Below are 26055 nucleotides of genomic sequence, written 5' to 3'. Positions count from 1 at the left end.
TCTCGCAGATCATCGTGAGAGACCGATGCGTTACCATCAGTCATTGGGCATTGATTGGGCTAACGGTCGACAAAGTCAGATGAGGGAAAATCGGCTGAATCAGTATACATGACATCGGCAAAGTCAAAAGAAGTTTTCATTGATAATAAAATTTCTTACAAGGAGAAGCCGATTGTTCAACAAAAGGGAACGGATTACTACTGCCAACCCTATGCTAGCAAATCCCTACTCTAAGGGCTGTTGCTGTCGTTGCCGTCGCTGAGGTAGCTGCCGCCATTGCTGCTGTCGGCGAGTTCTTCGTTGCTGCTACTGTGACCTTCAGCAGGGGCCTCCTCCTCGTCATCATCATCATCCTCGTCTGACCAAGCCCAGCCCCGGATACGCTTTGGTGGTGGTTCGTCGGAGGAGGTGTCGTCCTCCTGTTCCTTCTTCAGGTCGGAGGAGATGTCTTCTTCTTCGTCGTCCTCTTCTTCTTTGGTGACGGAGGTGAATTTGCCCCGGAAGGGAGGGTCGTCGTCATCGCTCTCCGCCTCCAGTGCTCCATCAACCAGGTACCGGAGGTCATCTTCCCCGTCGGTTAGGGGCATGGCCCCATCTGACCAGACGAGGTCCTCACCCTCCGGCACAAAGTCGAAGTCCCACTCCTGCTTGTCCCAATGTTTGGGAGCCCGGCGGTTGTACGCCTCCATCTGGTCGTGCTCAGAAACCAACTCGCTTGAGGAAGAGGATTGGAGAGAGACGGAAGAGGAGGAAGAAGACGACATGGCTGAGGGAGAAGAGGGTTTTTTGGTGCCGATAGCTAGAACAGAGGAAGGGGATGAAGAGGGCTAATCGATCGGCACGGTTAAATAATGAGAAGCCTGGTGGAAATTTAATGCCATTGCAGTTTCCGAGGAAGTGATGCCAAAGTTATCGAATTTTGCAGAGAAGCTGAAAAGACAGGGCATCATGATGAAAAATACTGCGACAGGTCTGCTCTGCCACGACATGACCCTTCGAAGGAAAAACAGAGTGGTTTTGAAATTATCATTGCCAAAACCAGGGGGGCATGTGTTATCACCAGATTTTGGCCAAATCAGGAGGTGGGCCGTAAGGGAGATGGGCTCGGAAGATTACACGTGGAAGATCTCTGAAGCGGCCTTGCACGAAGAGTTTGGGCTAGATTGCCCGTGTATCTTTAATTATAGTAGATTACGTGTCATTTTTAGTTAGAGTTGGCCTCGTGCACGGTTGGGATTATTCCCACGTTAGAAAGTCCCCTGGACTATAAATATGTATCTAGGGTTTATGAAATAAACAACAACCAACGTTCAACCAACCAAATCAATCTCGGCGCATCGCCAACTCCTTCGTCTCGAGGGTTTCTACCGGTAAGCAACATGCTGCCTAGATCGCATCTTGCGATCTAGGCAGCACAAGCTTCATGTTGTTCATGCGTTGCTCGTACTGAAGCCTTTTTGATGGCGAGCAACGTAGTTATCATAGATGTGTTAGGGTTAGCATAGTTCTTCGCGTAACATGCTATCGTAGTGCAACCCTTGCATATCTAGCCGCCCTTACACCTATCCTAGGTGTAGGGGCGGCACCCCGCTTGATCATTATTTAGTAGATCCGATCTGTTACGATTGCTCCTTGTTCATCAAGGATTAGTTTAATATCTGCAATAGTTAGGCCTTACAAAGGGCGGGAGGATCCAGCGGCACGTAGGGTGTCGTTTGCTAGTCCTAGACAGGATGTTCCGGGGATCAACCTCGTGTTGGTTTTTAGGCCTTGTCTAGGATCGGCTTACGATCACCGTGCGTGGCCGCGAGGCCCAATCCTGAGTAGGATGATCCGATTATGCGGTGAAAACCCTAAATCGTCGTAGATCTCATTAGCTTTATCTTGATCAAGCAGGACCACCATATATTCGTGCACCTTGTACGAATCATGGGTGGATCGGCTCCTTGAGCCGATTCACAGGATAACCTGAGAGCCGATCGAGGCTCGTATTTAATGTTTACGTGTATGCCATGCAGGAAACTAAGCGAGGCATCTCCATCACCTTCCTGACCAGGTATAGGTCAGGTGGCACGCCCTTGCATCAGCATCGGACGTGTGTACCAGAGGCTTTGCGGGCCGTTGCTCGGAGGGACCTCGGCCAGCCGCAGCCCTAGGTTGTTCCCGGCTCTACGGTGTTGCCCGTCGCTGCCCGCCGGTGGGTTTTGGCAGCAACAGAGCTTCTCACAGGTAACAAGCCTAATGCCATGTACATTCGTGTCTTTGGATGCAAATGTCTTGTTAAGAACAATAAAGGGAAGCTCGGTAAATTTGAGACTAGAACCATTGAGGGCACATTTGTTGGATATGCGGAGAACTCCCACGCCTATAAATACTACAACAAGTCCACTGGGACTATTGAAGTATCTTGTGACATGGTGTTCTTGGAGGATAATGGCTCCCAAGTGGAGCAAGTTGTTCCATGTGTTGCAGGTAATGATGAACCTTCTAATGCCATCAAGCTTATGGGCATTGGACACATCCGGCCCACCGAAGTTCATACTGATGATCAAAGTGATGAAGTAGAAGTATCAAGCACAGCCCAAGTGGAGCCTTGCTCAACTCAAGCTGAACGATCAAGTGCAACTCAAGAACCATCCTCCACTCAAGTTGAGTCACATTCCGAAGAACAAGAAGAAAGTCCTCATCCCACTGAGCAAGACCGTGATGATGATCAAGAAACATCCTCAACTCATGATCAAGCTCAAGTGGTCCCTCATGATCAAGTACTAGCAAGAGATGAGTTCATTGATCATGAAGGAACCATTCGGAAGATCAAGGCCGCTACAAGGGCAAGTGACATGAAAGTAGATCAAGTACTTGGTAGCATCTCAAAAGGAGTGGTAACTCGTAGACATCATGCATTACTTATCACTTATTGTCAACACCATGCTTTTGTGTCTAGTTTTGAACCACTCAAGGTACATGAAGCCTTGGTTGATCTGGATTGGGTAATTGCCATGCAAGAAGAATTGGAGTGTTTCACTCGTAATGAAGTATGGTCTCTAGTTGAGAGACCCAAGGATCATCGCATCAATGTTATTGGGACCAAATGCCTTGCTGCCTCTCTCCTGGCTGGCCATGGTGGCGAGGAGGAGATGAGGCGAGCAGGGATGAATCTGGGTGGCGGTCTCTGTCACCTTCCGATCTGCGAGAGCTGGAGCAGAGGTCAGCGTCAACATTCCTTGGCCTGCCGTGGAGGCGAGGAAGGAAGTGGCGACGGTGTCTCTATCCTCCACCCTCTTCAGCATCGGCTGCCTAAGAGGTGCTAAGGAGCTGCTCTCCTAAGGCTCCTTCGAGCGTCACACATGGTGTCTCTCGACGCCGTGATCCTTGGCCGGCATGGCGGCCCAACTACTACCTCTAGAGTGGAGGCTCTCTCTTGTGTCGACCGTCGGAGCTCGGCGCGGCTTCATCGCCAAGTGGTTCGTCCCCGGAGGTGGAGAAGCGACCGGCGGATGCGATACAACGTCGGATGTGTGTATCGAGCATCCTGGCACTTGAACTCGACGTCTCCGTCTTGAGTTCGCCGACGATCTATGGCGGCGCCACCCAAGGACTTGATTGCATTTTATCCTTTCTTTTTAGGGTTTTTTCTTCATATCTAGAAGCCCCTTCTTCAAATTCCAGGTTTCTCGGGGCGAGAGTTGTACAGGGGCTTCTTTGCAATTTGTACCTGCCACGTGTGATGAATGAAAGTTTCTCTGGGGTCTTCTAGGCCCTGGATCCTTGTTCAAAAAAAACATTGTGCAAGAGCACGAGGATATTACGATGAGCCATCGTGGCGCTTCGAAGTACATTGTGCTTACACACTGCTCCAACAGAGACTAGCATCCTTTGGGAAGTGAACTTCGGGATACATCATCGTCTTCATGTCCCCTCGGTTATTCCTATACCCGAGCTCTTTAATTATGCACTTTAGTTTGTGATAGTCTTCGTGCTTGAAGTTATATGTATTGCTATCACATAGTTGCTTGTATTTCTTAGCATAAGTTGTTGATGCACACGGGTAAACTTTAATTTATATAGGTTTTGTGCTTGATAAATTAAACACTAGTCTTATTCAGCATTTGTTAAGCCCATCTCATAAAAGTTTTAAATCGACTATTCACCCCTCTAAGCGACATCCATGTCCTTTCACATGGTGCTTACAATTGTCACCTGGTCTGCAATATATCCCATCCATCCAAGTTCTTGCAAACTCGTAGTTCATTCGGCAGAGGTATGATCTCCAACTGGAAGACAACAGAAATAACTTGAAGGCAATCTAGAGCATCAAGGCATCGGGAAAGATGAACATCCACCTACCGCGCTTTTCCCATGATTGTTGGCCAAGTGGGGTGCAACTTACTAAGGGATATGTACTAACAACTAATACTTGTATCTTCTGCGACTCAACAAAGGGCATTGATGATTCCCTGCTCTTTTATTCACACGCGTGGCGTAGCAGGAAATCAAGCAACACGGGCATCACCATCTCAACATGAAGAGCTTCTCCTCCAACAAACATTGTTTATTTGATTTCTAGGCTTGTTCATATGATCTTCAAGATATGATGTTGGCCGTGGGATTTGGCATAGTTGGCAGGCGCATGATAAGGCCCAAAATTCAGATGTCAAGCCAAGCCCTCGAAGTACAATAGGTAAGATCATGGCCTATATGATCAAGTTGGATATGTTTAAGGCCGAGACCAGATTATAGGTGTCAATCCACCTTCTCATTGCCCCGATGGACTCCACCGCCGACGATCACAATTCTTGTTAATTCTAGTGCATGAATCTCTTAGGTTTGGAGAAGCATGGTGGGTGGTGTGGTACTCGAAACCATTGTTGTTTGTCCCGAGGATGCATAAGGTTCGGCCTTTAGCCGAGTAGTTTCTTTACCTCGGTAGAAATGTATGACAAACTAATTTTGCATCAGATTGTTATTATTGGTGCAGTGACTCAATCCTTCACGAAAAGGTCTTATGTAGACATTTTGGTGGCGGGCATCAAATGATTGTTGGGCCCCTTCTCTTTAGTTTTGTTCTACCATGTGAACCGACTTTTAAATGAGGCGGCACATATTTTAGCTAAATATCGTAAGAGTGCTAGTTTTAATTGTGTTAATCATGGAACTCTTTGTATTGATATTGCTCGTATTTAATAAAACGCATGACTTTTAGACATGCTACAAATTTTGCCACACAAGTGTCCCTGTAAGCATATACAAGGCCATCAATCTGAGCAGTCGATTAAGCAACGGACGGCGCAGAAGTAGTCAGATCTGGCTAGAGCCGTGTGGTTTCTCCTTGTCTAATCATCACTTTCTTTTTTGTTATCTAATCATCATCATCATCATTTTAGTTTCGTCTCCTTGCTGTGCTGTCGTCTCCGCCGCGGAGGTTCCCGAAAAAAGGCACGACCACCTCACGTTCCCCTCCCCGCCATTGCTCTGCTCATTCCGACACTCCCCCTCCCCAAGCAGCTGCAGCGGCGCGGCACGAGGTATGAGGTTGTTTTCGTCTAAATCCCACTGACCTTCACAATTTCTGGGCGTCCGGTGAACACCGGGCACAACATCTAGATCCGCCCCTGGGCCGAATGGATGAAATTGAATGTACAGATAGCAATAGAGAACATAGGATTTGGTTAGTGGACCCTGGGTGTATTCCACTGCTCCGAGTAACTAGGAGATTCTGTTAACTTAGCCAGTTTGACCTCACAGTTCGTTGCTAGGTTTGATAGACTTTAGGCGTGGTGTATGCTGAAATCATATTTCAACTTTAATACCGTATTGTTTGGTTAAAGCATCGAAGTTCTGAACAGTGCATGCTCCGAAGACATGAATGCATATACAGCTTTAATGTACAATGTTAAGATCTAACACTCCAATATGCCATGGGATCAAAATATTCTGTGTAAAAACATTGTACTCACAGATTGATTGTTTTTCTAAAGAAACATGGGATCAAAATATAGTGCAATAGTTTATATGCATGCAGTATTGCCAAATCAGGAGAGTATATTCTCCTTAGCTTTTAAAATGCCAAATATAACATCACAATATCCAATTGGTGCTATAATTCAGAAGTAATTACGGGCCCACCAAACTATCATGTTTTCTTTTTTTTGTGATCCCTAGCATTACGTCCGTCTCATACTTGTGTGCTTATGATAGCCTAGAGATAAAATTTAACTAGCAGTTGCATAAATAGCCTTTTTAAGGCAGCAGTAGTTGAAGAACATGATACCTAAAAAATCTTCCATAGGCTAAAGAACCCATTTCCAATTTTTCACTTTTCCTTGCATAAAGAACTTGGTGCGAAGTGTGAACGTTTGGTCTCTAGTATTCACTTTCATTTTTCTTTACAGATGAATCTGCACGATAGAGCATTCATGTAAACCACAGGAGGCCCACAATTCCTATGTCTGCCAGCCTTCAGTTGATGCAATGGTACTTTGAGAGATCACATTGATCATGCTGTCTGAAATTCTGTTTCTCATACCTCCTCATTATTACTTGAATATAAGTTTGGTTCAGTACTGAATTTATCCAAAGATCAGTAGAACTAGAAAGGGACAGTTGACTATTTCTTTGGTTCCAACCAAGTAATGATTGAATCACTAATCTTATCGCATGGTGATAAAGAACACCTGTTTCGATGCATTATATTGTGTTAAACTTGTAATGCAGTTTAGCATAGATGCTACTTCAGAACCCTTCCCAATATTGAAGAAAGATGCTTTCTCTAGAGATGGGCTTAGTTGCTGTAGTTAAATTTGGCATGTCTTGAAGATTGCAGTGACCTCCTATAACTTTTCATGTAAATATTACTATTGGACTTCCAAGTCTTAAGACACATTCATCTATCTCAACCATTTCCATAATTATTCCCCGTGACAATCAGGTCGAACCATTTTAACATTTATAAGGGCTATTATTCATTAATGTGGTTGCCAGTTGGGTTAGCAAACTAATATAATATTTGGTGTCTTGTTTCTTTCAGTAGCATCGCCAGCTTACCATGATTTCACAGGTTCAGCATATTTAGGCCATGCAGCTGGAGATATAAGTAGTTTACCATTCACCTTAGAAAACATAATGAACATAGTAAATGAGGTATGGAGTGGCACATGAATTTTCGACATGTCACATAAATAATGCTGTACAGTTGACGAAATTCACATGTTGCAGTATAAGTGCAACAGCTAGACAGTGGATTAAAGGGCAAGCATTGATATCCTAACTCCTAAGCATCCAACTTTCCATCTAAAATGGTTATATGAGGAGGCAGAAGTTTGATTGGATCTATCATTAAGCAACTGTTTCTCACAAGTATGCATATTTTCAGGTACGCGAATTATCTGGTAAGTGCTGTGGCCTATAGTACTTGATCAAAAGATGAACTCAACAGTGTTTTCTGCTGTTGCTGTTTCTATTGGTTATATATTACTTGGATGGGATTTTACAACAGTTTTAGGTAATTCTTTTACCTGTAGTCTGGAATTTTTTTGTCATGAGATACTAGTTGTTTCCTGAAGCATAACTAGACTCTGCCTTCAAATGAACTCAACTTCCTCTGATTTTAATCATACTAACTTGGTTTTAATCATCTGGCAGAGGCTAATGCCCATATGGAAAAGGAATTTGACTTGCAGAATGGACATTCAATCCAGGGAATAATTGTAGCAGTTTCAGTTTTTGGGGCTGTTGTGGTCACAATATTCTCTGGATCACTATTGGATTGGCTTGGAAGACGTGCTGTATTGATTTACTCATCTCTGCTATTATTTTCCGGTGGCGTCCTAATGTTGTGGTCTCCAAACATCTATACCCTACTCCTAGCAAGGCTAATTGTTGGATCAGGAAGTGGTTTGGTTTTCACATGTGTCCCAATTTATATCTCAGAAACATCTTCGCCAGATATGAGGGGATCACTGGGAACTATGCCACAGTTTATGTTCATCGTTGGGATAATCTTTTCCTATTGCATGGTATTTTGGATGACCCTGGTGTCTTCTTATAACTGGAGAGTTATGGTTGGCTCAATTTTCGCTCCTTCCATTGTGTACTTTGCTTTATTGGTGTTCTACTTGCCAGAGTCGCCTAGGTGGCTTGTAAGCGATGGAAAAATTAGTGAGGCCAGAATTTCTCTACAGTGGCTTAGAGGGAAGGATGATGTTTCAGGTGAGAATATCGCCAACAACTTGAAATATTTAATCACATTTATTGTTTTCATTTGAAGATGGTTAGTTGTGAATTGTCATCAGGGGAAATGAGTAAAGTTATGAGTTGTGCACAAAATGTAGTCATGTGATTTAGTAGGGAAATGTCTAGCTGTGAGCCTGTGACTGACATCTGACAGCATGAAAACACAAACTACATGTATGTTTGGGAAATATTGTTGTATTGAGCTTAGGATAGATATTTACCGGATTATTGTGATAGTAATGGTGGTGGTGCTGTTCGGTCCACCATGCGAAGCTCTTTCCTCGGTGTGGTGTTATATAACCAAGACAAGGAGAAGGGAGGAGCTTGAAGAGAAAATGATTTTGGAAGTCAGAACTTTTCCTTAGTTTCTGCTTGCCTCCAAAATCAGTAATACAGTCTGTTACATAAGACAAGCTCCTACACGAAATTTTCTGAGTAGTGGGTGTTTGGATGAGAGGGGTTTCTTGGGGTTTTTTAGGCTAAGGGATCGAATCAAAACCCGTATTTATTGGCCTGACTTTGAAAACGGATTTGTAGAAGTAATAATCACACTGGTTTATTCACATGGTGTAGCATTATTAACATACGCTATTTGGTTTTCGTAAATTGAGCTAACTACTAAATGTGCACATTCCATAAACCTGCAGGTGAAATATCTCTTATTGTTGATGGTATAAACATTATACCGGGCATGGGCATTGGAGGAAACGCTAGTAGCAATCCTCAAGGTCAAAGTTTTGTTCGAACCAGCACCAGCCAACTCTCACGTTATAGTAGTTTGTATTGGCACCTTTCAGACCCACTAGTTGATCTTCTTGGAAGTATACATGAGAATATGTCAGACACAGGAGGTGTGAGAAACAATTTCTTCCCAGCCTTCCACAGTTTTAATTTTGTAGAACGTGAACGGATGGATGAGTACAGGGAAGAGGACGACAGTGTTCAACAGAACAGGGAGGCTTATCCTGGCGATGAAGGCAATAATGGAGATGGGTTACAGGCTTCTCTCCTTTCCCAGGGTGCAAGTGCAGAAGGATATGATACAAATGCCCCCTTTACATCTGAAGGGAGTTCTTCATATTTAAGAAGGCATGGCACAACAGGGCTTGTGCAAGAATTTGCGGCATCTTTACAAGATCATGACATTGAAGAAGAAGAAGAAATCCATGAAGCGGCATTATTTTCTCATCAGCCTGCACATCATGATGTGGAAGGCACAAGGATACATCCATCAAGACAGCAAATTGTCCGGCTATCTGAAACCGCTGATATAAAGCCTAAATGGAGGGTACTTCTTCAGCCAGGAGTCAGGCATGCTCTGTGCCATGGCATGTTAATTCAAGCTCTTCAGGAGGTACAATTCTCTCTGTCATCAATACACGTTTATGCACATGATTTGAGCAGGAAGCTCAGTTCACAATCCTTCTGTGTTATGAACTGCACAGATTGCTATTTATGTTAATAGTGTGTTTACTATTCACCCTCTCTTGAAAATGTAGTCTGCAGGAATCAATGGCCTTCTACGCTACAGTCCCCAGATTCTTGAACAAGTTGGAGTAGTTAGTTTGTTTTCAGACATTGGACTTGGTTCGCATTCAACAGCGATCCTCATAAGTGCCCTTAATGCTTTGCTCATGCTGCCTTGTATAACTGCTTCAATGATCCTGATGGATATCTGCGGACGAAGGTTAACATCCGAGACTACTTGAGCATTCAAAAATATTTACATTTGGAAGAAAGTATCAGTATACATTTATTACCATATGACCATTATCTAGTATTATTCTTGACATTCCAACAATTCCCTGACACTTGCATAGTTGCTATCTCCATGTTCAATACTTCCTTTTGTCTTTATGGTGGTATATTCTGTCTGGTCTACTCCTGGCAAACATTCTGACACACTTGTTACCTTGAATATGTTTCCTCTTACCGTCTTGCAAATAAATATATCAATGTTGTCCATTGTTCAGTCAGCACTTCATTTTCCTGTTGTGTTTGAGCATAAGCTCAACATGCTGTCTCATGATTTTGAAGACGGTATTGCTTGCATGTTCTTACGAAAAACTCCAGATTCAGACCTTTGTACATTTATGCAGGGCTCTTCTCCTTTTCACTACTCCTATCCTAATGTTGTCACTGAGTGCAATACCTCTGTCCTCCATAATGAACATGGGATCTGTGGCGCAAGCAATCCTCTTCCAAGTAGCGTTAACCATTTGCTTCTGCTCTTATGTCGTTGGTTTGGGCCCGATACCAAATATTCTGTGCTCTGAGATGTTTCCGACCAGGGCCCGTGCAACATGTGCAAGTTTTTGTTCACTTTCCTTCTGGTTCGGTAGGCTGCTTTCGATATATTGCTTTCCAGTGATGCTGAGTACCATTGGGCTCACAGGAGCATGTGGTGTCTATGCATTCATGTGCTCCATCATTCTTCTGTTCATCTACTTAAGAGTGCCGGAGACGAAAGGTCTTCCCTTGGAGCTCATTGCTGAGATCTTTAAATTTTCAAAGCAAGAATATTGATAACAGAAACAAGGAATATTCAGGATTGAAGACCAGACAGGCCGAGCGTTCAATGTCTGCTTGCTCTGTTGTGTGTACATATGACAAATGTAGCATTGTTGTTGGAATTTTTGTGCTAGTTAGGGGGATTGGTGATAGTGCATTTGTGCATGTAGTGGCTATCTACTTCAGTTATAGAGATACAGAAAGAACATTTCATGATTCTTTCATGAAAATGAAGCAAGAGAATTGACAGCTGTTGTATGCAGATAAAATCACATGTGCTTATGTTAGTTATGTAGACTCGTGTTTACGGAAACATGTTAAATTCAGAACTTCTGCGACATTCTGATGCTATATCCAGGTTATAGGTACTGTCATGTCTCGCCTCAGAATACCCTGCATTGATTTTCAACATGGTAATGGTATACACAGCTGAAGAAGGAACGTGCAGCTGCTTCAGTTTACTAAATTAATCTTTGCCCAATATGCCATCTGCCCTAATTTTAGGGCTGGCTCGCAGAACCAAGAGCCATATTACCTGCCTCATTTTTCTCATGGAAAAAAGAAACAGCCAACCTACTCTCCAGTACACAATTGCACTTTTTTTTTTGTTGATGAAAAAATTGGCAAACCTGTTGCATTGTATCATGCATCTCCATTGATCACCTGATGTGTGATACTATTTTTAGGCCCGAAAACTGCATGCGAAACTACTGGAGCAGAAGAGGCATTGACAAAAAGCAGAAGAGGCAAAGCCAAGAAAGGCAGGAAACATTTAGAGAGGCTGGAAGAAAACTAGAGGAAAGGCTCTGACCTCCACCAAAACGGTCATGGTCACCCTCATCCTAGCCTTCCGGCTCTCCACTCTTCTCCTCATCCTCCCCCTCCTCGCCGGCGGCCAGGACGCCTCGGCCGCCGATTCCGATGCCTCGCCGCCGGGCACCGAGGCGGCAGCGCTCCTGCGCCTCAAGGCGTCGTTCAAGGACCCGGCCAATGCGCTAGAGGCGTGGTCGCCGTCTTCGCCGCCCGCGCCGTGCAATGCCACCAATCCTTGGCCCGGGGTGCAGTGCTACAAGGGCAGCCTCATTGGCCTCCGGCTCGCGCACCTCAACCTCTCCGGCGCGTTCGACTTCGCCGCGCTCGCCAACCTCCCTGGCCTGCACGCCATCAACCTCAAGCGCAACAACTTCGCCGGCCCGCTCCCCGCGAGCCTCGCCACCGTGCGCAGCCTCCGCGCGCTGTACCTGTCGCACAACGGCTACACGGGTCCCGTCCCCGGCGACGTGTTCGCCAACATGCGGTGGCTCAAGAAGCTCTACCTCGACAACAACGAACTCTCCGGCGTCCTTCCGGCCGCCGCCATCGCCGGCGCGCCGCGCCTCCAGGAGCTCCACCTCGAACACAACAAGATCGAGGGCCCCGTGCCCGAGCGCCTCCCGGCGTCTCTCCGGCTGTTCAACGTGTCGCACAACCGCCTCACCGGCATGCTACCACGCGCCGTCGTGACGCGCTTCAACGAGTCGGCATTCGCCGGGAACCACGACCTTTGCGGCGCGCCGGGGAGCGATGCCGGGGCGTGCGAGGCCGTGGCTGCGCCGGAGCCCTCGCAACCGCCGATGTCAGCGTCGGACTACTTCGCCGTGGAGGAGGAGACCAGCATCGTGGTGGTCATCGGCATCATCCTGCTCGTCATCGCGCTGGTCTCCGGCGCCATGGTCCTCATGCTGCAGCAGGACGAGCAGCGGAACAGCGCGACGCCGCCTTACTACGACACCGTCAGCACCGGGGCCGGCATGGCACCCAAGCCCGCCGCTATGGCCGCGCCGCGCGCCTCGGATGCGACGATGGAGATGGGCGGTTCCAGCCACGCCGGCGGCAGCGGAAGCGGCGCCGGCGGGGGCAAGCGGATGGACGAGTTCGTCCTGATGAACAAGTCTTGCGGCGTGTTCGGGCTGCCGGACATGATGAAGGCGTCAGCGGAGGTGCTGGGCAACGGAACCCTCGGGTCCGCGTACAAGGCGGCCATGCGCAACGGCATCACCGTGGCCGTGAAGCGCATGCGTGACATGAACCGCGTGGGCCGCGAGGAGTTCGAGAACCACATCCGGACGCTGTGCGAGCTCCGCCACCCCAACGTGCTCTCGCCGCTTGGCTACCATTACCGCAAGGAGGAGAAGCTCATCGTCTCCGAGTTCATGCAGTGCGGCAGCCTCCTCTACGTCCTCCACGGTACTCCACCTATTATCCAACTAGTGATCGTACTTGGTCAATCAATTAATAAATCCATTTGGCGCGCGTGTGATGGATGGAATGGATGCGCGCAGGGGACCAGAGCCCGAGCAGGGTGATCTTGGACTGGCCGGCGCGGCTGAGGATCGCCCTCGGCGTGGCGCGCGGGATGGCGTACCTCCACGAGAAGCTTGGCATCCCGTCGATGCGGTTCGTGAGCATGGACGGCGCCGACTTCGACGCGCCGCCGCCACCGCCGCCGCACGGGAACCTCAAGTCCGGGAACATCCTCCTCGACGCCAAACTGGAGCCGCACATCGTGGACTACGGCTTCTTCCCGCTCGTCAACGCGCCGCAGCTGCCGCAGTCAATGTTCGCGTACCGGTCGCCGGAGGCCGCGTCTGCGCAGCAGCGCGTGCCCGTGTCGGCCAGGTCCGACGTGTACTGCTTCGGCGTGGTGCTCCTGGAGCTCGTCACGGGGAGGTTCCCCTCGCAGTACCTCCTCAACGCGCGCGGCGGCACCGACGTCGTGAACTGGGCGGCTTCGGCGGTCACCGCGGGAAGCGAGCGCGAGATCCTCGACCCCGTCATCGCCGCCGCCGGTGGGGCCTCCGCCGTGCAGCTGGTGCGCATCGCGGTCGAGTGCACCGAGGCCGCGCCGGAGAGCCGGCCCAACATGGCGGAGGCGGCGAGGATGGTGGAGGAGGTCGCCGGCGCGTCGTGACCAGTTGCTCGCCGATGTGAGGAGTGATACTGATGCAAGTTTTGCGCATGCACATCGTCTAGCTCCAACCTGACCGAATCCTGGCCGTGGCGGGTAATCAGATGAGGCTTTGTGACCTTTGAAAAACGGCCAGGGGTCTGTCTGGTTGGCCTGTGTGTGAATTCAAATGGTCTGAATCTGTAAAAAGAGCAAAGGAAATCAGGACCAAATCGGGGGTAAACACGCCGATTTACATCTCTAGTGACCTTTTAGGCAACAATTTCTTCTACGGAGTAGTTGGAGGATGGAATTAACGACCATACTTCTGTGAATTATCTAGACCCTATTTAATCTTGTATACATGTCAAAATAGGATTATGTGTTTTGTTGAAATGTGACTTTGGATTTTAGCTTCTGCAATTACAAGGAAATTCTGGACTTGCAAGGAATTGATGAATTGATAACTGACTAGAATGTTGGTCTACTGCATACCACTCCACCATACGCTATAAAAAGGCCAAATGGAGTGAACATACAACAACGACGCTTTGGCCGAGTGGTTAAGGCGTGTGCCTGCTAAGTACATGGGGTTTCCCCGCGAGAGTTCGAATCTCTCAGGCGTCGTATTTTTTTTCTTTCTCAACTCAGAACAAACAAAACGGAACCTGCTCCTTCTATGCACTTAGCAATTTTTTGATGTTTTATAAAATTTGTACTTTGATGTAGCACCATTCATCAACTTCTCATTGTCTCTTGCTGGCTCAGCTCTTCGCACACCTTACATTTTTATTTCGTAGGAATGGAATACTCTCAGAATAAAGGAAAAAAGACACAGAAGCATACAAAGGTAAGCCAACACCTTACACGCATGTTTGTACTTGCAATGAGTGTCAGATAACCATACACGGCACATCACAAGATGAACAACACCGCAGGCTTAGCGCATCTGTTCTTCTCACAAATTTTGCGTGACACGCAGATTCATCTCAACTCGATTTACGTGAACAGATGATACAGTACTAGTACAATGTACTCCAAAACGGATATACACTGATCACGTGATTCCACACCTGACGTACAAACACAATTTAGTAGTACCCTTTATCTCAAATAGTAAAAAAAATTGAAAAACATCTGCGAGTAACTCTTATGTTAATCCTCTCTTGCAAAAAAATGTTGTCATCTTCACAGTAAACTAAGAAATTTGGATCTGTGACTCTGTAATTAACCCCAATGTACAGTCCTTCCCTACTCGATCTCCTTGTACCCAATTGATGTGAGCTCTGATTTACCCAACCATATATGCGTGTGACATCTACTCCTGTACCAAAACCAAGACCACAGTGGCGAAGACGATGTCAGGCCACTAGATCACGCCCTGCTCCCGCGACAGCCCTGAGCTGCCGACGAACCCTCCCCTGTCGGCGCCATTTTCTCGCCGCTCCATCGCTGTGGCATGCATCGTCCTCAGGTCCGGATGGCCGTACCTTGCGGCAGCGACGGCATAGCAGCCTAGGGCGTAGACGAAGACGAGAAAGACGTAGGCGAAGAGCTGGAAGTTGGCAAGCTGCTCTCCGCGCTCCCCAGCAGCATGCCCATGGCACTCGACGTGTCCGTCTGCGTCACGGTGGCACCCCTCAGGGAGCATCGACCCGTAGAGCGTGAAGGCAGTCTGGTAGAACCAGAGGCCCTGCAGGGTGATAAGCAAGCCACTGGCGAGGTCGGCAGGGAAGCTGTCTGGGAGGAGAGCACCGAGGACGCTGGAGGCGATGCAGAGCCCAATGAGCACAACCAGGAGGTAGTGGTAGTAGCCCTCCAGCCCTTGGTGGGTGGTTGAGTGGAAGTAGAAGAGCAGGAACTCCGCGGTGAACGCCGTCGCCCCGACTAGGCATAGCGCACCCTCCGTCAAGGGCAGGTACCTGCTTGCGGCGATCACCAATGAAAGCTCAGAGTTAGCTTTCTGAGATGCTTACAAACTGGAATGAACTGCTAAGAACTTTAAAGGAGAGTGAAAAGTTAAGAAGGTAAATCAGCAAGAAATCAGATGTGAAACGCAAAGTAAAACTTTTCATAATGGGAAGGGATGATTAAGTTTAGTTCTCCAACCGATTCACTCACATTTCAAAATCATTTACACACAAAATCCATCAGTTTTCAATGATTTAATTAAATTTCTTGCGATCAAGAAAAAACCAAAATGGTTGCATGATTTGGGTGACATTGATGTCAATGAGGCACAGCACTGTTTGTTTTTTAACAATGGCTGCAGGGACAAGATGAAACAAAATAAAACCTTTCCTGACTGACAGATTACAGGAAGGAATAATTAAGTTTAATCCTCCGATCAAGTCACTCGCATTTCAGAATCATTTGCACACAAAATTCGTCAGGTTGTCTTTCAATAATTCAATAAAATTTCTTGTGCTAGAGAAACCAAAATGGTTGCATGATTTGGGTGATGATTGATGTGTACTTTTACAATGAGGCACACCAGTGCTTGTTTTGTTAACAATGGCTGCAGGGACAAGATGAAACAAAATAAAACCTTTCCTGACAGGTGAAGGAATAATTAAGTTTAATCCTCCGATCAATTCAGTCGGATTTCAAAATCATTTGCACACAAAATTCGTCAGGTTATCGTTCAATTATTCAATACAATTTCTTGTGCTAGAGAAACCAAAATGGTTGCATGATTTGGGTGATGATTGATGTGTACTTTTACAATGAGGCACATCACTGTTTGCTTTGTTAAAATGGCTGCAGGGACAAGATGAAACAAAATGACAATATGATTGCAGGGCAAAAAGGTTAGACAGGAACTCCACTAAGATGAAGGTAGGCCCTCCTCAAAGTACCATCGAATGTGAAACAGAGTCAGGTTGCATATTGGCTATTGGTTAATCTATGCACTCAAGAAATGACAGAAGTGGGGCCTGTCCCTCACCTCCCACTCCTAAAGAAATCAAAAGTATGAAATGGAACTTGTCTGTGTCTCTTTCTGTCAAGGTTAAAGTAAGATGAGCTTGAGCTGACAACTGATAAGGTTTTGCTACGTTCATGTGCATAGTAGATTGGGTTTGTGCTGAAAGCAATGATGGTCACTCACGAGGATATCTTCGCTCTTTACACTACTATATAGTATATACTAAAGAGTTGTAAAACAAAATTTTATTCATAACAAGCTGCAGACCCATCTACAGAAATAATTAGCTGCAGCCAAGTGGCAAACTCACTCTACCGTAGTCATCTGTTGTAGAACAATGGCTTGAAGCTCGGGCTCGTCTAGTAGTAGAGGAAGCCTGAATTTTGCAAACAGAATTGTGGCAGTACAATGAATCCGATACCAGCACTAGGCAAGTTGGCCAGCAGCATTGCGAGTCAAGAGTAGCACATGGGTTAGGCTGGACCAGGCAATACTTCTCCTTCTAAGGCTGTCGTTTGTAATACTAAACATTCAAGATGCGACGCCCCTGTAGTCAAACCGCCAACCAACTAGGCCAACAACCATGTTCCCCTTTTCCAGATTCGGAGAAGCTTTAGGTCGAGTGTACGGCGGCGTTGATTAGTCGACTTTTTCATCCGGTCCGCAATTAAAAGATGATCGGATCGATTTTTGCAAAGCAATTTGTAAGTATTTGGTTCAGATGATGATCAGGTGAAAAGAGAATGAAATGATAAAATTCAGAGTAAAAAAAGACGAATGGGTTCCGGATCATGCATCATGCCATGAGTGGAGTGGATGTGTATCGCAACAACGAGATTGTGGGATGGGATGGGGATGGAGTGACCTTGTTTTCTGTGAGAGTAGCGCGAGTGCTCCGAATAGGAAGAACATGAGCAGCATGCCTCCGTGCTCGAGGTCGTTGAGGTGCGCCGGGTTGACCCCGCCTTCTGGGGCTAGGAAGTGTAGGTGCGTGGAGTAGAGCACCTCGATGCACATGTCGATGAAGGCGCCCCCCGCGATGACGTAGAGCTCGAGGTGGCGCAGCGCCCCGTCGCCGCCCACGGGGTTCCAGACGCGGAGGCGGAAGCCGAGCGGGTCGGCGGCGAAGCGCGCCATGGCCGCCCAGACGTGCCACGCGCCCACGACGAGGAACAGCGTCCCCGGAAGCACGTGCCCCTTGAACGACCCCATCGCCGCCGGCGCCGGCGCCGCTGCTTAACGAGGGTGGCCCTCGGATCTGCGCGCGGGGATCACCGCCCCCGCCGCCGGCGTTGACTTGTCCTGCCGGCGCGCTCTCCGCTACTGGTGTTCCCGCGCGCCGCCTGAAACGACGGATCGGCGATTAGACTTGGTCCGCTGGAGACATGCACGCGCGGGCGTGATCAGAGCGGAGCCGACCCAAAAAAAAAAAAAACAAAATCTGGACGGCGAACACAAGAGGAGAGGAGAAGACGACCGAGGAGACGCGCACGTACCTGGCGGCGACGGTGATTGGCGGATGATGAGGGCGGGCCGGGGGAAGGAATCAAAATCTGGAGGAGAAACTGTAAAGCGATGAGATCCTTTTATATGTACTATACTAATATATTTCTGCTTTTCTGCTTTGTGGGTCGTCTCCTCTGCTGTGCTCTGCTCGCGAAGAAGCGCCTTTTCGTTGTCGGCTTTCTCCTTTCCCGGGCGGCGGGCGATGATGATGGCCTCTGCCGGCGAACGAGCACGGCGGCCGGGCACGGGTTTCGTGTGTGTGTGTAGACTAGAGAGAGAGAGAGAGTGGGGGGGAGTAGAGGAGGCGTTGGGGTTGGTGCCTGTTTGATGATGAAATGGATTGACGCTGCACCGTTGTTGTGTGTTCCAGCTGCTCCGTTCCACATGCCAAGCCAAGGCCAAGCGGTGCGATCAACGCGGCGCGCGACCTCCAGCGGCGGTCGTTTCCATCGCCTGCTGCCGCCAAAGAGCGCATGTGACTGATGAGAGCATCAAAAGTCCCGTGCATGGAACCTTCCCTGCACTAAACCATCTTATTTTATTTACATTTCATTTCCTTTTACATCTCTAACATATAATAAAAAAAAGTGATTCAGTACGCCGCGAATTTTAAAACAGATTTTTTCGATAAAGAGCATATATTAATATCACGGAGATACCAATTACACCCAGCCTCTGCAACAACATCATACCCTAATGGCATAAAGGATGCACACAGCCAAACAAGAGAAAATAATTAAAAACAAAAAGAAAGGCCCCGCTACAGAGATACATAACTTGAAATAACAACACTGACACCACCAAGACAACACCAGAAGATCAACTTCTACATAAGCGATGCCTCCAAGAAGAAAACAGTGCACAAACGCTGTCGTCGCTCGATCATAGATCTTAGGTTTTCACCCTGAAGAAAGTCATCCCTCTCAAAACAATGCATTCAACAAGAACATTGCCAGGCACAACCAATTAAGGCCAGACCTTGGATTTTCACCCTGAAAGATTAAACTCTGAACTTCTCCTGTGTAGCCGCCCCCACATACCAGTCGTTGTTTCAAGTCACGAAGCACCAAGCCAACTTCGCCTCACCACCAATATCCGACCATCATAGCTGTTCCACCGATCTCGGCTTGATAACCTTCTCTGCTAGCACCATGGAAAGAAAACGAACTCCATGATATTAAAAGCCAGCCGAGCTTCGAAGCGCTCCCTCTGAAACAAAACGGCCAGATAAAACATGGGTGCGCACGACCGAAACCACCCAATCCAGCAATCTTCAGGCATTACTCGCAATGAATTTCGCCGACATGGCCTTCCGGAACACGTCAATCCACCCAGACTGGTGAGAACAACATCCGACAGATCTTCAAACTTGGTGCGAGAAGAATCCTACAACCGCCACCTTTATTTCTCGACGCGGAAGAAACGGCCCCCACGTCGCCATCCGCCGCCCGACGACGACGAAGGAGGTTCAGAAATCATCGCCTCGCTAAGCCGACGCCGCCAAACCCATGGTGACCTTAGAGAAGAACCGGCGGCGCTGCCCATGGTCGCCCGAACGAATCAGCCAAAGCCGTCCTCGCAGCAGGCCATAGAAGGCGAAGGAGGCGGCCAGGCAGTACGGCTCTGGAGATCGGCCCGGCACGGTAAGCATCATCCAACGTGAGGCCACCACCGTGGCCGGGCACAGCACCCCAATGCCACACACAGGCGCCCCGCCACGCCGCCCATCTCGGCCCAGATCGGGCCCGGATGGGCCGCCCCGCCCGCCGCCAACTGCAGCCACGCTGCACTGCGCCGCCACGGTCTGCCGTTCCCGGCCGCCCTTGCGCTGCGCTGCGCCACCCAAGCAGCCCGCACCGGCGAGCGCCACCACCAGCACCAGCCCAGGCCGCCGCCCCGGCTTCCGATCTCCGCCGCCCGCAGCGGCCAGAGGACCCCGCCGCCATTTGGGGACGGGGCCCGCCGCCACCGCGGCAAGGGCCGGCGGCAGTGGCGGCAGAGAGGGGGCGTAGAGGCTGGCGGCGGTTGGACGCGGGGGACGTCGCGGGGGCGTCTCTGCTATCCTCCACAATATGAATTTTAAAACAGATAACAACATGAATCGATTTGATGGACAAAACGTCCACACCAGGTCCCTCCTATCCTATGCGCGCTACAATTACATTTCTAGCATGTGACTTCCTAGGTTCTCCACCAGCGTCGTTCTCCTCCTTGGAGGCATCGTTGAGGTGTGTCGGCATCGCTCCGCTTTGGTTTGGTGATGTCGCGAAAGCCTAGGTTCGGAGTAGAATCAGCGCGATGGCGGCATCTTGATGCCGTCCCTCGGTTGGGAGCATTGCGTTCGGCGACACGGCTAATACGTCTCAAACGTATCTATAATTTTTGATGCTCCATGCTTGTTTTACATCAATTTATATATGTTTTGCTTGCACTTCGTTGCACTTTTACATGATTTTCGGCACTAACCTATTAACAAGATGCCACCGTGACAATTCCATATTTTCTGCTGTTTTTGTATTTCAGAAAAGTTGTACAGGAAATTGACACGCGTACAGCACGCGACCGTTGGGAACCCCAAGTGGAAGGTGTGATGCGTACAGCAGTAAGTTTCCCTCAGTAAGAAACCAAGGTTTATCGAACCAGTAGGAGTCAATAAGCACGTTGAAGGTTGATGGCGGCGAAGTGTAGTGCGGCGCAACACCAGGGATTCCGGCGCCAACGTGGAACCTGCACAACACAACCAAATTACTTTGCCCCAACGTGACAGTGAGGTTGTCAATCTCACCGGCTTGTTGTAACAAAGGATTAGATGTATAGTGTGGATGATGATTATTTGCAGAAAACAGTAGAACGAGTATTGCAGTAGATTGTATTCGATTAAAAGAATGGACCGGGGTCCACAGTTCACTAGAGGTGTCTCTCCCATAAAAATAAGCATGTTGGGTGAACAAATTACAGTTGGGCAATTGACAAATAAAGAGGGCATGACCATGCACATACATGTTATGATGAGTATTGTGAGATTTAATTGGGCATTACGACAAAGTACATAGACCGCTATCCAGCATGCATCTATGCCTAAAAAGTCCACCTTCAGTTTATCATCCGAACCCCCTCCAGTATTAAGTTGCAAACAACAGACAATTGCATTAAGTATGGTGCGTAATGTAATCAACACGTACATCCTTAGACATAGCATCGATGTTTTATCCCTAGTGGCAACAGCACATCCACAACCTTAGAACTTTCTCACATCGGTCCTGCATTTAATGGAGGCATGAACCCACTATCGAGCATAAATACTCCCTCTTGGAGTTACAAGCAAAAACTTGACCAGAGCCTCTACTAGTAATGGAGAGCATGCAAGATCATAAACAACACACAGATAATAAATTGATAATCAACATAACATAGCATTCACTATTCATCGGATCCCAACAAACACAACATGTAACATTACAGATAGATGATCTTGATCATTTTAGGCAGCTCACAAGATCCAACAATGAAGCACAATTAGGAGAAGACGACCATCTTGCTAACGCTATGGACCCATAGTCCAGGGGTGAACTACTCACTCATCACTCCGGAGGCGACCATGGCGGTGAAGAGTCCTCCGGGAGATGATTCCCCTCTCCGGCAGGGTGCCGGAGGCGATCTCCTGAATCCCCTGAGATGGGATTGGCGGCGGCGGCGTCTCTGGAAGGTTTTCCGTATCGTGGCTCTCGGTACTGGAGTTATTATCGACGAAGGCTTAAGTAGGCGGAGGAGATAGGTTTAGGGGCGACGCGAGGGCCCCACACAACAGGCCGGCGCGGCCAGGGCCTGGGCTGCGCCGCCCTAGCGTGTGGGCGCCTCGTCGCCCCACTTCGTTTCCTCCCCGGACTTCTGGAAGCTTCGTGAAAAAAATAAGATCCTGGGCGTTGATTTCGTCCAATTCCGAGAATATTTCCTTACTAGGATTTTTGAAACCAAAAACAGCAGAAAACAGCAACTGGCACTTCGGCATCTCGTTAATAGGTTAGTGCCGGAAAATGCATAAATATGACATAAAATATGCATAAAACATGTAGGTATCATCAATAAAGTAGCATGGAACATAAGAAATTATCGATACGTTGGAGACGTATCAGAAATATTCTCGAAATTGGACGAAACAAAGGCTGATGTCAATATTTTACCGAAACTAAGACGGAATCCAGAGGGGGTCGAAGAGGTGCCACCGGGCGGCCAGACCTGCCCTTGGCGCGGCCTGGCCTGGGCCCGCGCCAAGGGGTGGTGTGGGCCCCCGGGCACCCCACCAACCTAAATCCTCCGCCCATTTATACATATTCTCGGGAAAACCCTGGACACAGGAGCCTTCATCCACAAAAAGTTCCGTCGTGGCCGCCATCGCATAGCCCATCTCACGGGGTTCTGAAGCTCTTCCCGGCACCCTGCCGGAGGGGAAAATCATCGCCAGAGGCATCTATATTGCCATGCCCGCCTCCGAAGTGATGTGTGAGTAGTTCATCCCTGGACTATGGGACCATAGCAATAGCTAGATGGTTGTCTTCTCCACTTTGTGCTTCATGTATAGATCTTGTGAGCTGCCCTACATGATCAATATCATCCTTATGTAATCCTATATGTTGTGTTTGCTGGGATCCGATGAATATTGAATACTACATTGAGATTGATTATATATTCATGCCATATGTTTTTTGTGATCTTGCATGCTCTCCGTTGCTAGTGAAAACTCTGCCCAAGTGGATACTTGTGACTCCAAGAGGGGGTATTTATGCTCGATAGTAGGTTCATGCCTCTAGTTTTCTGGGAGAGTGACAATAACTTCTAAGATTGTAGATGTGTTGTTGCTACGAGGGAGAAACCAACTGTAGGATAACATTGCATAGAAAACAAAAAATTTCCTACCGCGAACACGCAATCCAAGCCAAGATGCAATCTAGAAGACGGTAGCAACGAGGGGATTATCGAGTCTCACCCTTGAAGAGATTCCAAAGCCTACAAGATGAGGCTCTTGTTGCTGCGGTAGACGTTCACTTGCCGCTTGCAAAAGCGCGTAGAAGATCTTGATCACCGGCGCCACGAACGGGCAGCACCTCCGTACTCGGCCACACGTTCGGTTGTTGATGAAGACGACGTCCACCTCCCGTTCCAGCGGGCAGCGGAAGTAGTAGCTCCTCTTGAATTCGACAGCACGACGGCGTGGTGTCGGTGGTGGTGGAGAACTCCGGCGGAGCTTCGCTTAAGCACGCGGGAGCTATGGAGGAGAGGGGGGCGGCTAGGGTTTGGGAGGGGGTGGCCGGCCACTCAAGGGGTGCGGCCAGGTTGTGGTCTTGGGGTGGTCGGCCCCCTCCCCTTGGCCCCTCATTATATAGGTGGAAGCCCCAAGTGTTGGACTATAAGTCTCCGAATAAGACCCAAACCCAAAACCTTCCATGTGATAGGGAAACCTACCCAAGCTAGGACTCCCACTAGAGGTGGGAGTTCCACCTTCCATGGAGGGGGTGGCCGGCCCCCCTTGGGGGAGTCCACTTGGGACTCCTCCCCCTCTAGGGTTGGCCGGCCATGGAGGTGGAGTCCCTCCGGGACTCCACCTTCCTTGGTGGTTTCTTCCGGACTTTTCTAGAACCTTCCATAGAACCTTCCGAATCATTTTAATTCACATAAAATGACATCCTATATATGAATCTTATTCTCCGGACCATTCCGGAACTCCTCGTGATGTCCGGGATCTCATCCGGGACTCCGAACAAATATTAGAACTCCATTCTATATTCAAGTTCTACCATTTCAACATCCAACTTTAAGTGTGTCACCCTACGGTTCGTGAATTATGCGGACATGGTTGAGTACTCACTCCGACCAATAACCAATAGCGGGATCTGGAGATCCATAATGGCTCCCACATATTCAACGATGACTTTAGTGATCGAATGAACCATTCACATACGATACCAATTCCCTTTGTCACGCGATATTTTACTTGTCCGAGGTTTGATCTTCGGTATCACTCTATACCTTGTTCAACCTCGTCTCCTGACAAGTACTCTTTACTCGTACCGTGGTATGTGGTCTCTTATGAACTTATTCATATGCTTGCAAGACATTAGACGACATTCCACCGAGAGGGCCCAGAGTATATCTATCCGTCATCGGGATGGACAAATCCCACTGTTGATCCATATGCCTCAACTCATACTTTCCGGATACTTAATCCCACCTTTATAACCACCCATTTACGCAGTGGCGTTTGGTGTAATCAAAGTACCTTTCCGGTATAAGTGATTTACATGATCTCATGGTCATAAGGACTAGGTAACTATGTATCGAAAAGCTTATAGCAAATAACTTAATGACGAGATCTTATGCTACGCTTAATTGGGTGTGTCCATTACATCATTCATACAATGATATAACCTTGTTATTAATAACATCCAATGTTCATGATTATGAAACTAATCATCCATTAATCAACAAGCTAGTTAAGAGGCATACTAGGGACTTCTTTGTTTGTCTACATATCACACATGTACTAATGTTTCGGTTAATACAATTATAGCATGATATATAAATATTTATCATAAACATAAAGATATAAATAATAACCACTTTATTATTGCCTCTAGGGCATATCTCCTTCACCAACAATATTTTATCCGAGGGTAATTCTATTGTTTACTTTACACTCATTGCTTAATGCGATAATCTGTTTCTTGCAACTTAATACTGAAAGGGGTTCGGATGATAACCGGAAGGTGAATTATTAGTCATAGACGCAGTTGGATTACGGTCTATGTATTATGGTGTAATGCCCAATCAAATCTCATAGTAGTCATCTTGTCATGTATGGTCGATATTCTATCAATTTCACAGCTGTAATTTGTTCACCCAACATGCTATTTATCTTTACGAGGAGACACCTCTAGTGAACCGTGGACCCCGATCCTGTTTCCTTTACACTGATAAATTCATCTAATGCAATCATGTTCTGTTTACTTTCTGCAAACATTTGTTTCCACTCGATATGTCTAATCCTTTGTGTTCAGCAAACCGGTGAGATTGACAACCTCACAGCAAGTTGGGGCAATGTACTTTGGTTATGTTGTGTGCAGTTTCCACGTTGTTGCTGACGCCGGTAGTGCGCCCTGCCACTAGTCAGCTAGCAACACCTTCAGAAGTCACGAATTTCTCCTACTGGTCGATTAAACATTGGTTTCGTACTGAGGAAAAACTTGCTGCTGTGCTCATCACACCTTCCTCTTGGGGTTTCCCAACCGCTTCCACAACAACTGCCAACAAGATTGTCTGGCGCCATCACCGGAGCACCATGAACGACATGTTAATTTCTTTTGCGATCCTCTGGTGATCGTTGTTTTCGAAGGTGGATCGTCCGGGGCAGTAGGTACTATGTCGCCGGAGGGTCCAAGACGATGCCTTTCTTGGGGCCGACCAAGTTCCGCCATCTTCTTCTTTGATGGTGCGTTGACAAGGAGAGCTCAGTTGCAGTCGTCTTCTTCAGAGGTGGCCAGCGTAGAGCGAGACGCGGCTCGGTGCTCTTCTTAGGATAGGCTCTTTTATGTCGGAGTTGTAATATCATGGTGACTGTCTTAGGACTAGCCTGGTGTGGAGTTCGGAGTGGAGTTCGTAATGCGCTCGTTATTCACAGTGAGTTGTAGTCATCTTGTAATCTTTTCTCTGCCTTCTATAAAGATATGGTAACATTTTCTACTTAGCGCTAAATTTAGGCCGTTTGATTGCCTAGGCAAGCTCTAAATTTTCAGCAAATTCACACGTCCTACTTATCGCTGATCGGCTCACTGCCAAAGGCAGTGTCACCATTCCTCCACTCCCCCCCCCTCTTCGAGCTTTTCGTCTCGGCAAGGATTGTTACCGACAACCAGCAAGAGGTCTTCCTCATCTTCTCTCCGCGCTTTCGTTGCCTTCTCCG

At 47.8% G+C, this 26055-nt stretch overlaps 3 protein-coding genes and 1 non-coding gene across 10 annotated transcripts; 3 read left to right on the top strand and 1 right to left on the bottom strand.

Moving 5' to 3' along the window:
* The first annotated feature begins 5363 nt into the window (after positions 1 to 5363).
* On the top strand, positions 5364 to 11117 carry LOC127295340 (monosaccharide-sensing protein 2). 6 transcript variants are annotated; one of them, XM_051325279.2, is made up of 8 exons: positions 5365 to 5525; positions 6393 to 6474; positions 7028 to 7140; positions 7216 to 7372; positions 7642 to 8208; positions 8880 to 9586; positions 9732 to 9919; positions 10332 to 11117. In XM_051325279.2, the coding sequence occupies exons 5-8, from the start codon at positions 7656 to 7658 to the stop codon at positions 10756 to 10758; spliced, it is 1875 nt and encodes a 624-aa protein (XP_051181239.1). In that variant the 5' UTR covers positions 5365 to 5525; positions 6393 to 6474; positions 7028 to 7140; positions 7216 to 7372; positions 7642 to 7655; the 3' UTR covers positions 10759 to 11117. The 6 variants fall into 6 exon arrangements, with proteins under 6 accessions (XP_051181237.1, XP_051181235.1, XP_051181238.1 ...); XM_051325277.2 differs by lacking the exons at positions 7028 to 7140; positions 7216 to 7372 and adding an exon at positions 7373 to 7388 and having other exon boundaries at positions 5364 to 5525; XM_051325275.2 differs by lacking the exons at positions 7028 to 7140; positions 7216 to 7372 and adding an exon at positions 7373 to 7501 and having other exon boundaries at positions 5364 to 5525.
* Positions 11118 to 11319: 202 nt separating this feature from the next.
* Positions 11320 to 14082, top strand: LOC127295342 (probable inactive receptor kinase At3g02880). The gene is made up of 2 exons (XM_051325281.2): positions 11320 to 12969; positions 13065 to 14082. Exons 1-2 carry the CDS (start codon positions 11571 to 11573, stop codon positions 13691 to 13693), a joined length of 2028 nt encoding a protein of 675 aa, XP_051181241.1. The 5' UTR covers positions 11320 to 11570; the 3' UTR covers positions 13694 to 14082.
* Positions 14083 to 14214: 132 nt separating this feature from the next.
* On the top strand, positions 14215 to 14296 carry TRNAS-GCU (transfer RNA serine (anticodon GCU)). The gene has a single exon. It is a non-coding gene; the product is annotated as a tRNA-Ser (tRNA).
* Positions 14297 to 14652: 356 nt separating this feature from the next.
* On the bottom strand, positions 14653 to 18423 carry LOC127295343 (uncharacterized). 2 transcript variants are annotated; one of them, XM_051325283.1, is made up of 3 exons: positions 18092 to 18423; positions 17461 to 17972; positions 14653 to 15591 (listed from the first exon to the last, which is right to left on the bottom strand). In XM_051325283.1, the coding sequence occupies exons 2-3, from the start codon at positions 17805 to 17807 to the stop codon at positions 15039 to 15041; spliced, it is 900 nt and encodes a 299-aa protein (XP_051181243.1). In that variant the 5' UTR covers positions 17808 to 17972; positions 18092 to 18423; the 3' UTR covers positions 14653 to 15038. The 2 variants fall into 2 exon arrangements, with proteins under 2 accessions (XP_051181243.1, XP_051181242.1); XM_051325282.1 differs by having other exon boundaries at positions 17461 to 17938.
* Positions 18424 to 26055: the final 7632 nt, after the last annotated feature.

Source organism: Lolium perenne, chromosome 4, assembly GCF_019359855.2.
Source record: "Lolium perenne isolate Kyuss_39 chromosome 4, Kyuss_2.0, whole genome shotgun sequence".
Lineage (NCBI taxonomy): Eukaryota > Viridiplantae > Streptophyta > Magnoliopsida > Poales > Poaceae > Lolium > Lolium perenne.
Note: the sequence above shows the minus strand (reverse complement) of the source record. Positions and strands in the feature narration are given on the sequence as shown.

What these genes read in the sequence shown, in the direction of transcription:
- LOC127295340 (XM_051325275.2), top strand. Translation starts at nt 7,423, where the DNA reads ATGAACTCAACAGTGTTTTCTGCTGTTGCTGTTTCTATTGGTTATATA. An exon ending in AGGGAAGGATGATGTTTCAG is followed by an intron (nt 8,209 to 8,879) that starts GTGAGAATATCG and finishes ATAAACCTGCAG; the next exon opens with GTGAAATATCTCTTATTGTT. An exon ending in TAATTCAAGCTCTTCAGGAG is followed by an intron (nt 9,587 to 9,731) that starts GTACAATTCTCT and finishes TTGAAAATGTAG; the next exon opens with TCTGCAGGAATCAATGGCCT.
- LOC127295342 (XM_051325281.2), top strand. Translation starts at nt 11,571, where the DNA reads ATGGTCACCCTCATCCTAGCCTTCCGGCTCTCCACTCTTCTCCTCATC. An exon ending in CCTCCTCTACGTCCTCCACG is followed by an intron (nt 12,970 to 13,064) that starts GTACTCCACCTA and finishes GGATGCGCGCAG; the next exon opens with GGGACCAGAGCCCGAGCAGG.
- LOC127295343 (XM_051325283.1), bottom strand. Translation starts at nt 17,807, where the DNA reads ATGGGGTCGTTCAAGGGGCACGTGCTTCCGGGGACGCTGTTCCTCGTC. An exon ending in CTACTCTCACAGAAAACAAG is followed by an intron (nt 15,592 to 17,460) that starts GTCACTCCATCC and finishes CGCCGCAAGCAG; the next exon opens with GTACCTGCCCTTGACGGAGG.